Source organism: Vanellus vanellus (assembly GCF_965231255.1).
Source record: "Vanellus vanellus genome assembly, chromosome: 3".
NCBI classification, from domain to species: Eukaryota; Metazoa; Chordata; class Aves; order Charadriiformes; family Charadriidae; genus Vanellus; species Vanellus vanellus.
The window spans coordinates 35,225,501-35,237,642 of record NC_138907.1 but is presented as its reverse complement, the minus strand read 5'-3'; the positions used below and the strand labels follow the sequence as shown (position 1 = coordinate 35,237,642).

At 36.9% G+C, this 12,142-nt stretch overlaps 1 protein-coding gene across 1 annotated transcript in view; it reads right to left on the bottom strand.

Moving 5' to 3' along the window:
* Positions 1 to 7,224: 7,224 nt before the first annotated feature.
* BTBD9 (BTB domain containing 9) overlaps positions 7,225 to 12,142 on the bottom strand; it is a gene marked incomplete at its 5' end in the record, with an annotated part of 125,113 nt that continues 120,195 nt past the window's right edge. Inside the window, one exon of the mRNA XM_082480878.1 lies at positions 7,225 to 8,044. Coding sequence (XP_082337004.1) covers positions 7,850 to 8,044 — 195 coding nt within the window. The 3' untranslated portion in view covers positions 7,225 to 7,849. The remainder of the gene's footprint in view (positions 8,045 to 12,142) is intronic.

Here is a 12,142-nt window from a genome sequence, read left to right as displayed (position 1 = left end):
GGGATTTAATGCACAAACCTTTCAAGATAACAGACAATTGCTACAGAGAAGGGGATTGTAACCGTAGAGTTATAAACTACTACCTGTCAAGAAAGAGAAGCACTGACAAAAATGAGTGAAAAGGTTCATTAAAAGCTGACCTTCTATTTAGCCTGGCTCCTTATATTTAATTTATGATCTCTGAAGGAACAACATTAACATTCACTTGAGAAACAAAACCAATGATAATAAGGAAATTGAGCAAAGCAGAAAGGAACGAAAATTTTACAAGATATTGGACAAGGTTAATAGACATGGGCACTGAATTGTGAAGTAACGCTGTACTTCTCAAAGTGAGCCCATGTACTCAGTGTGATGTCTGAATCTCCAGACAGCTGGAATACTCTACACACCAGAACACTGAAAAGTTACGAATTCTTTCGAGGCTCACTTTTGATGATGCAGTTTATTTAGAAAACAACACTTATGTACAACTAACACATTGAGCAATGCACAACTAACAAATGGAGTGTGTATCAGGTGCATCATGATGAGCGAGAAAAACTTAAATTTATATTTAAACTTAACTTAGATAAGCCTGCACAAAGCCTGACCTACTACTTAAGTCAACAGAAAACCTCTTATTGATTTTTCCCTTGACGGTAATAAACAGATTGCAAACAGATTATGGAAGTACAAGCTCCAAAAGGGCTAGTATTTCCCAAATCCATAGAGAGCCAAATTTAAATTTTGCTCAATAGCACTTGACAGCCTAGTGGTAGTTGCCTTTAGAGTCTGATGTGAATGAATGGGGATGAGGATATTTTATTCAGTATATGACAAAGTGGTAAAAATAAACAAATTGTTAAAAAATCCTTAATATATCACAATTTGAAGGAAAGTTCCAAGGAACACCACAGGAATGGTGATGCTAGGTAGGGAGGAAAAGAAAAGGAGTAACAAGCAAATTGGGGAAAGCAAGTAGGGAAAAGTAAGAGCTGTGAGGACTGGAGACAAACGGAACTCCCTCATACCACAAGAATCATATCTTCACGTTGGTCTTCCCATAAAAACTACTAAAGGCTTTCTCCCTGCATTCTCTTCCTCTTTTTTTTTTTTTTTTTTTAGCACCCACATTCAGATGATAGATTCCTTAACAAAATTCCCTACGTTAAAAAAAAAGGCCATGTAGAAACACATCTTTGCAGTCACTTCAACTTAGGTAACACATACATTTTCTTAGCTATATATGCCCAGATGTAAGTCCATACCATTTTTTCCCCCAAACTGCCCCTTGCAACTCCAGCTCTTGCTGCAAGTGGTACCTTTCTAATCTAATAAGCTAAGTCCCACGAACTTTGTATTATTGCATAAAAACAATCACTCAAAGTATTTACCTCTCAAAATGAATGTGACATAATCCTTGAAATAGATCCAAATCATGCAATACTGATGCCCTTGGTATTAAAAATGGCATAAACAAACTTCCAGAATGACCCACAATGGTTCCTGGCCTGTCGAAAGCAGAAGAAACCTGCCTCTGTTCTCCAGCAATGAACCCACTGTGATTGTTTCAAAAGCTGTTTCTCAGCGTGACAAATCTCTACGAGAAATTCCTCTGAAGAATTCTACTCTCTTTTAGCAGCTGAAAATAACTAAAAAAACCCCAACAGACAGCTATAGAAGATGCCAAACCCCCAACTGTGTGGCCTGACCATGCTTCAAAAGCACAATCTAAAATTTTTAAGTAAAGACAAAAACTTCTTAACATCTATTGTTAAATACATTTATTGGATTCTAGGTATTAACCATAAATAACCTAGTTATTATAGCTTAGGAGTACAGAGACAACAGACAGGTGATGTAGACCAAAGACGATAGGAAGGATATGAGTGATTCCTGGTAGGTGTGCAAGTTCCCCGCTTTCCCTACAGAAAGAAGCTGTGATAACTCCTATTCATTCGGATTACATGGCACATAGTTTTAGACGGACAAACCCTCATCTGAACAGTAATACTACCCAATGTACCTGATATTTCAGGCGCTGTAAAAGTCCATACAGGTCAGTTTTGTAAGTTCCTCAAGACTACTTAATATAGTTGGTGTATATCTGCCAGTTTTCAGGAGTCACTGAATAATTCTGAAAATCACGAGAAACTAGGTTACCTTCTTTTAACCGAGGGATGAGTATCTGCACAGAGTATAGATGTGCCAAGGTGATAAATACGAAAGAGATGAGTAAGAGTTCTAATGAGAAAAAGTACTTCGATTGCACCAACAGTGCAGCTCTCCTCCTCCACCATAGCCCAGGGCCTAGAGTAGCACAGGAGGCTACTCCAGTGGCCTCTCCAGTGGGAAAGGCATGTTTACACCTGTGCAGGGCGAAGTCACCACTCAGCAGATTTTTAGCCAAAGTAATCCAAACTTCCATTCACATGATGTTTATGTAATCAATCAATTATGATTTTTTTTTTTTTCATAACACCGAGTTGTATTATTCTATTAGGCTGAAAGGAACAGGAAAAGCAGTAATTCTCTGATGTCTGGTTGGGTGATAATGTCTAATGCCAAGGGTGTGCCGAGCTGATTCTTCACTTCCTTTCACCATTAGTATATATCGAAGTAATTACATGCATACAGTATTATAAAACTGGTATGTAGTTGCACTGGCAGTCAGTCTATTGGTAAGTGACAGATACCTGCAGTCTCCTTGTACTATACTAGAGTTATTAATTTGGGCTTCCTTTACCTAAGAAAAGCTGCAGGGTGACTTTAAAACTATTTTTCTAGTAAGCATTTTCAAAATCAAACACAGACCCAAGATTCTATCATGGAATAGGGGTGGGACTTTGACATTACCTCAGCCAAAGCTTTGCCATGAAAGCTTGTGAAGGGCCAAAGAAAAGTCTGCAGGGCTTTTTTTGAGCAGTTAAGTGCCATATGAAGGCTCACTCTGTAAACATGGCAAGCCACAGCATACAAGGTTAGCTATGAGTTAGCTATGACTGCACGCTGTCTTTGAGATGGGCATTTAACTTGCTCTATTTTATACTCCTCACTACAGCCAAATTGCCAATACTTAATGACTGGGCAAAAACCAGCTTTGGACCTGCTCATCCATACCTTGTGTAGACACTGGCACTTTTTAAGCAACCGTAAAATAGAGTCAGCATCCTGCCATACTACCATGGTAGCATTTCACACCTGCCTGCATGGAATAATTATTTTTTTTTAGTTTTCAAGCTTTAGAACCTGTTCTAAATTCAAGCTAAATAATTAGCTACTAGCTCAATTTAACATACATATATGACTATTTAGGTATTCCTAAAACTTTACCCACGGCTTTTATTTCTGTATCCTGAACAAAGCTTTGTGGAGCATCTCTCTCTCTCTCTAACTAGTACTACTGAAAACAACAACAATCAGTTCAGAGAAAACTATGGATTCTAACCTAAATACACCACTAACTGAGAGATGGGGAAGTGAACCAGGCTTCAAGCATCCGCTGGGATCTACAAATTATTATTTCTGAAGCATTGTTTAGTCCTCTAGCAACTGGTATCATGACATACAAGCCTAAATGTTTACTCTTAAATACATTAATTATTACTGGTTCTGATTATTTGCTGAGTACTCCAGGCACAACAACAAAATTACCAATGGGTTCACTTGTCCACTTGGCAGTATATTAAAACCTGTCAAAATATAAGCCAATTAATACTTTCATAGAGAAATGCAATTTATAGCATGTATACCTTCTATGAAATTACATCTAAGTTCTGATTCCTTACTGAGTGTATCTGAGTGGGCATCGCTGTATAACCAGAACTACTAACACACAACAATCAGACAAGAATGGCATTCATTTGACTTCTAATTTTCACACTGACTCTAGATGTACACAACATTGCTGAATAATGAGTAGATGCGAGTATGCATTTGGTTGGAAAACTTAATTTACTTAGAGTGGAACAATTACAGACATCTTTTGCTTTCTTTCATGGAAATCAACTCTCATCAAGTCAGATACTAAACTGAAAGATCTCTAATTTAATGTTATCATTAGTAAAGATGAAGATGAATTAAATTCATTTGAATTTTTTAACAATGCTGAGAAGCACTGAGCTCTTTCATGAGTTGTCATAATAAACAAGAAAACCTGATTTTTATGGGGAAAAAAAAAAAGAAATGGAGCTCTACAGGAAGGAAACTGCAATGAAGAACAGTTCCTTCTGTAACAAAATTGGTGATGCATCCTCTGTACTGTCTTTTATATTAGACTTGGATTAACTTCTCTCACTGTAATTTCATTTAACATGCCATTTGAACTGGTTTTAGAGCTAATTGGCAACCGCTTGAAAACAAAGCTGCAAAATTTTTGCTCACTTCAGAAACTAATTTTCCTGGATAAATCAGTTTTCAGGAGTTGCTATTTGGCTATACATTTCTGTGAATACAAAATCTTTTAAATGCACTTGGAGTAAGTTAATTAAATAAGAGACTTGAGAAAGAGCTTTGTTGAGCTCCGTATGAGTTCAGCCTATGTCTGAATTCAACCCATGGAAAAAAAAAAACTGAGAAAATGAGGCTTGGGGAATTTCAAGATACTAAAGTACTAAGTAGAAATAATGGCTCAATAGCGACAATATAGTTAGTTGCATTATGTAGAAATCTAACCACAGGTCTATTTCATGGTTTCCAACAAGAAAGCAATGAATACCTGGTCAGTTCTGCTCTATCCCTGTTGCAAATAAAACATGAGTAAGTGATAACACAGTTCTGAATAATTATAGTATTTTATCACTCTGATAAACCCTGATATTAAGCCATAACAGCACAACTTACTTCCACTCAAAGGAAAAAAAAAAAAGAAAAAAAAAAGATTTCAGAAGAATATACAAGAACTACATCTGAAATTGGGAGTCAATAAATACAGACAATAATTAGAAAGAATGAGAACATTCAAACCAAACCACAAATCAGTTCTGCTTGTTATCTTCCTTTGTCACTCGTAATATGTTGCTGACACAATGTTTAAAGACAGAGACCTATATTAGGCAATACAGATAGGGGTGTGTGTTGATGGGTAGTGTTAGAAGACCAAGCAGAGTTCAGGTTCCTTAAACATTTCCACATTCTTTCGTTGAATAAAAAGGTAAAGGATTCCCACTAGAAAATGTGAAGCTGTGGCAAGGCTTGTCTTAAAAGTCTGAGACATCTGTGATCACATTGGACTCACCTCAGAGGCAAGTTCTAAGAGTAACTCTAACAGAAGAAAATAAAGACTGTGAGAAAGGCCACGTGTAACTGAGAATCAGTCTAATACTAAAAATTTCTATTCACCTGTATGAAGGGTCAATGCAAAGTTGTTTTTTGTTTTGATTGATTTTTGGGGGTGGAGAACTGCAAGGTCTATAGGACCTGATAGTTTTTGCTTTGGGAATCTCTCAGATCTGTTCATTCAGACTCTTGGCAGACAGTGAATGTCATGGGAAATAAATAGACATTTCTGTTCAACAGTGAGTCATACCACAAGATCAAAAAGATCTGCAGTACGGTATAGTCTACCAGACTTATTTGTATCATAAAAATTAATTGTGCACATGAAAGATTACAAACTGAAAAGCCTGTTCTTTCTCTGAGAGCCTAGACTCAGAACAGCTGGCGCAAACTTTTTGAATTTTTTTTAAACATTCTCTACAATGGTGACTACTACAGACTAATAAGCTAGGAAGTTATGCCCTTTGCTTATTCACAGCTTGAGAAAAGAAAACTTGTTTGACCAAACTGCAAATACCTACCACCACTGACACAGAAGGACTTATCTACCAAAGGCAAGACATGCTCCACGCATCTCAGTAGTTCCAGCATGGATTGCAACCAGAACAGAAAAGTTTTCTGGTTTTACTTTTCAAAGAAGAAAAATAATAATAAAAAAAAAACCACAGCCACCCCAACTTTCTGGACTTAAACAGGAGAGCTGTGTCCCCAGTAGCTGGTCTCAATTATTTCATGCTCCAAAGGCTTGTTAAGCCGTAAGGTAATTGGCACCCCAGACTAGGTGCCGGCCAGCACGAGCAGTATCCCGCCTCAGAACTCCAAACTGAGGCAGCCGTGGCACATATTATCAGCTATATATAACACACTGGGCGTGCATCTTCACCGACAGACATTCACAAGTCAGAAGACAGAAGCAGGAAGGGAGGGGGTTGTATGCAAATGTCAGAACTCAACTGCTATTTGGCAATGAAAAATACTATAATATTATTGATAAAGCCTCATTAATTTTATTTGAAACGAGAAAAAGGAAGCTTTTTTCCTTCAAAGTTTCTACTGATTCACTGCTACCACTTGTTATATCTCTTCCTGTTTTTAGCACAAGCAGGATCCAACAGGGAAATTCTTTCAAATTAAGTAGTGTGATAAATTAACATACTACTTGCTATGGTGATATAACTCATTTTATCACTATGATTATGCAAAGGAAAACCGTATTTATCCTACACTAGCTTTGTTTACTTCTGACAAGGCTATTTGCCACCACGGGAAATTCCAAGTTCATAAAACTGGATAGCTGACGTTTCCAATATAATATGCTTTGTGAGAAATAACAACCCTCCTACTCAATTTTGCCAGTCACATCAGCATTTGTCTTAATGCAAAATCACTTTATCTCATACTGAAAGACCAACATGGAGCTCTTCCTAAAAGTCACATAGATCTGGAGAGTAAGAGACTGCATCATCATCAGTGTGAAAACACTTAGAATAAGCAAAGTACAGGCAATGTAATCCAGACAGAGATGGATAATGAATTCTGTGATTGTAAAGTAAGAGCCAGATCTTTTACAATACAGTGTAAAAGCATCATATTTCATGAAGATTATGAGAAAAGTTTCTGCACACACAGCCTTTGAATTTTTAGCTCCAGATTGAAAAACATTTTTTTCTTGGAGAAAAGTATCTGCAAATTATTCTTTCTGTATTCTGAACAACTGCTTGTCAGTGACCAGATGCAGTTCTGCTTTTCTAAATCAAACATTTTTGATGATCTGTTGCAAGTTTTCTTAGAAATACAGGTAGAATTTAAATAACCATCTTCAGGAGTGAAAAATATGTTTTTCTTCAAGATGGATGCTTGATTTAGGAATTTCCTTTTTGAGTGTAAGAAATGACAATTTTGTACTTTGAAAAGTCAACTAAGATCAAGCTTAATACAGAATCCATTAATTAGTCTGTTGACATCATGAAGGCTTTTCTGGTCATCCCACTGATGAATGAGGGAATTTGCATCTCAGCAGGTAAACATGTCTGATACTTCCTTAACCTACAGCACAGCATTTGCTACAGCCAAAAATAAGAGACAAAGTGGAATACAGTCAAAATAATTTTGAAAACAGCTTACTAGTTACAAAGGAATATGAACGAACTTAAAATAACATATATTCTGGACTGATGTGTTCCATACACATTTTCTTTGCTAACGGAAGCCTTCAGGGAACAAATACTTATTTCATATGCCTTCCATCCTGCTCGAGTCACTTTAGATTTCCACTGTAGCTCTGCCTTTTATTTCCTTCTGTTCTCCTTGCCTTCGTTAGATTAGAGAGGTAGGGTGTTAATGGGGTACTTGATGAAGACTGAAGACCTATTTTCTCCCCACTCGGAGACCAGCCTGATTTGAACAAATTGAGGAGAGTGAAGCAGTCTCTTCGTGTCCTTGGGAAAAGCCTTTTTCCATTTCAGCATTTCCAGCTTTCAGATATGGTCCCCTTTGCTCACAGAGAAAAAGAAAGGGTGCCATCCCAAGAAGCTTCTGAAAAGTTTCATATAATGTCAGCGGGGCTGCAAAAGCTCCCTTTCGATCTCCTTTACGGTTGGTGAGCAAGTGAACGCGAGGTGGATCCAGGAGGAGAATGAAGGGAACTAGTGCTTGCAGCTCGAGCAGGGCGAGAAACAAGCTGTTGTCCACCAGTCCCCACCTCTGTTGTTGCCATCTCCTTACTACTCTCATCCTTGTGGGTACTGTTTTGTGCTGGGCACTCAAAATGCACACAGTGAAACACCTGGAGAGAATAAAAAATGAAGATAAAGCAAAATAATTAAATGCTGGCAAAAGCATGATCAAAGTAAGATGAAGTCTATATGGAAGTATGCAGGCCAGACCAGTGCCAAAGTACTTTGTCAAATTAGAATGTTTCACCCTGAGGCCAAAAACATCTGTCCATAGGCCATAAACATTATAAAGCAATACAAGCGGAGCAAGAGAAGGGCTTCAAATCATACCAACCTTTACATATGGCCCTAAAAATCAGAAAGATGGCTCCAAAGCAGATAGAGATATTTGTAAATTAATTTTTTTTTGCCAAGTAGTATAAATATCTACTACATGCTATCGGATGAGAACAACAATTAAATTGTCGTAAGCGTATTTGATGATCCAATTACTTCCTCAAAAGACTGAATATTCATATACACTAGAAATGAAATTTAAATCATTACCAATATGATTCTATTTCAAGATTGCCCTCTGCTGTAATAGCAATGGTAGCTCTACAGACGTATCCTGGAGTACGTAGAAAGGCATTCAGAGTGTCCAAGGCGGCTGCTGCTTCATCAGATGAAACATTCCAGTTCAAACAGTGATCATTTTCTTATGTTTCAAACAACACCTGGGACCACTGTACAGGTGACTGTATCTTAGAGTAAGCAGACTATCTGTTTAAGCATTTTTTCCAGTTTATTTTCTACTTTACTTACTCTTATGTCTACTTGTTCTAGAAGTGCCTGGGAGAAGGGGGAGGAACTCTTTAAAATTGCTACAAAACTTCTTTCCACATGATTTCTCATTGCTACAAATTGCACAGCTTTGCCACACACCGAACAAACACATCTCTTCTTATACTAATTTAAAATTTGCTATTTTCTCATGCATTGTAGTTTTATGGCTAAAGCTTGATGAATATTAAAAACTGGATTTTAAAATTACTGTTTTAATTTTATATGCTTTTATGACATCTCCTATCGTTCTTCTTGCAGGTAGATCATGACTTTAAAAGTTCTTCTCACAAAGAAATATAATCTCTTATAATCTTAACTGCCCCTTCCCAGACCCTTTTAAGTTAATGTGGTCAAAATCAAATACTGTAAACAAGATATGGATACTGTACATATTCATACAAGACCACAGAATATTGTATTTTCTATCCTTTCTTCAATACAACCAAAAATCCTATTATTCTTTTTGACGATCCCTGCTCAAGTGCACATTGAGCAGACGTCTGCAATGACATGTCTGCAATAGCCCCTGGGTCTTTTCTGAGGAGTAGCTAGTTAATTCAAATTCTGACAGCATACATGAAATGAATAAGAAAAAAGTATTCAGTCATTGGGTTTTTTTATCCCCATTATATTTTCTTGTGCCTCTCAGTGTTAAGAATTCTTGCACTTTATTTTTATACAGATACATAGCGATGCATGTTTATATTTCTATATACAACACACATGCTCACATAAAGACGTATCGCTATGCTTTTATATATGCACATACGAACAGATTACAAATCTACACCCATACCCACACAGGCACACATGTGCACAAAATGGGTTTTCTCTGCATTTCTTCTGGTGAGTTTTTTTCTAAAGCCGAAGTAATTTCTACAATGGCATGAATTCTCTTCCATCTGTTACAGTTCTTGAGAAGCCAGTTCTTGCATTTAGCTACACTTCTTGAGAAACCCCATTTAAACTCATCCCGCTCCCATGTTTTTAAAATAACAGCTATTGTCATTTTTCCAGCTGCACTTATCAGCATCGGGATTTGCAAAAAAGAACATTATCTCATCATCACACCTCTGTAAGATGCTGCTTTCCTTGAAAGGCAGCACAGTCTAATGAACGGTCTAATGAATGGGACGGAGGTCTCTCAGTCAGAAGATTCCGTATTTCTGCTGTATCCCATACCAACAGTGTTTCTCATTTGAAACTTCGCTTTACCTAGTGACGCAAGCTTTTTAAAAATATAGTATTGTTTCCACTGAAATTTAGCTGATACTAGTCTGTAAGTCTGAAGTACCCAATTCTTAAATCGTGACTTCCATTTTTACTGATCCTTTCATACTAAATCCTTAATGCTCATCTCAGCATTAACAGTCCTGTGAATTTACAATGTAATTTTCAGTTGCTCGGCTGCTTTAACATATACAGACTACAGCTTGCGAAAGAAGCAGAGGAGAGAGAAGTACAATTGAGCTCATCTGCTTCATTCAATATCGGAATTACGTATTTCAGAACAGTATTACTAAACCAAACAATCCTGCATGTGTTTCTCTCAAAAGGCAGAGTTGACAGTTCAGCATCATCCTCTGATCAACGGCATGTTATACTTCTCACAGATATTTTAAGGAAGGTCCGACATACAAAGTAGGAAGGCCAAGTACATATACTCTGATGCAGTAATTTGTGCAATAAAGCTCCTGCATTAGCAACGAGGTGCCCTTTCCAGGTCCGTAATACTGGTGAGGAATAACAAAATAAAACTTACACAAAGTATCAGGTAACCTGTCTGACAAATAAATGATGACAAGGACTAAGGAAAAATAATAATTTTATTTCTAAAAGTAGAATGTCGGGAAGCTCACGAAAACAAAGAGTTACACAAAGAGTTCTAACATACCAAAAAATTTCAAATGGCAGGTCAAAAAAAAAATCTGTGAACGTTACGTGTTTCAACAGCTGGAAAACATGGCAAACACAAAGACGAGTTTAAAAAATGAAAACATTCACAAAATGGAGGAATATTTTGGGACTTTTTTGCAACTCTAAAAATCAACTCATTGCTTTGGAAAGTATGCAGATTTTGCTTTCAAAGTTCAAAGATATATGTTGGTAGAAACAGTAGGGAGTACTTTTGTACCCATTACAGTAAAACTCCTTGATGAGAACACGCTGCCACTAGCATCTTTTGTTTAAACTGAAAATGGTTTGATGTAAAATACAACCACCTGTAGGTAAATAATTCTAGAAGCTGCTTGTGTTCTTACTGAAGAGACGACTGAGCCTATCAACTCCAGAACAAACCAAGATTTTGGTTACACTGTAATTATTTAAATTAGAAGTATGAAAAATACCTTGCTGCATTCTTTGGAAAATGAAACTTTGTAACAAAATGTAATAGATCATGTGTTTAATACACATCAAAAATATGTAGTTTAGTAATATGGGCATGCTAATAAAGTACCTCCTCTATAAGCTTTAGGAGAAATAAATTGTTTAAAAAAATTACTGTGGGTACAGATTTTAAGGACAAAAGAGGGAAAAGACCTATAACAGCAGCATGTGTTTATAGTTCCACTCAGCTACTACATAAGTAGCTGTAACCCCCCTTTGCACAAACTGAACTTCACTATAGTTATGCAGTGTTCCACACAGATAACTACACAGGTTATTAGATTTCTTGCAAATGGCAACCAATTTGAAAGGAGAATTATGTTTAAAAGCCCATTATTCTTCAGGGCTTAAAGTAACCTTTAAGAACCGCAAGTTGGAAGTAATGTTTCTTATAGGCTGATTTGGTAAGTTTACACAATGCACATTTTTTTTTAATAAAGAGATGAGAATTTACAAAGACTGGCATGAGAGCAAACAGGACTGTCTACACGGATTAGTAATGGAAAAGGCCTTCTTCATGCACGTACAACCACCCTGGAAGCACCTTCTGACTATATTTTTGAGAACTCGCTGATTAAGACTGAACTATACACAGCAAGAGAAAGTGCTTAGAAAAAATAAATTAATTGATATTCCCAGTTCAGTTTATTCGTCAACTTCTTTCCACTTGTCTGCTGAGAACTAATGTTGACATCTCGTGCTACATATGTTGGCAATAATTGCTCTAAAATCGGACATAAACAATGCTATTTGACAATTCCTCCTACGAAGGAAACACCATCCCCATACACTAAATGTGATCAGAAATTCTGACTCCTAATAACGTTAGAATTGACAAACTCTAATTACTACAAATGTAATGTGCTATCCAAAGTTCCTTGTAAAGTGGGAAAGTACTGTGTTTTGTGGGGAACTACACATGTGGGATGTAGACATACATGCACACACACAGAAGCAGCAGCTTTTGGTGCCTCTTATCATCTCGATATACAAGG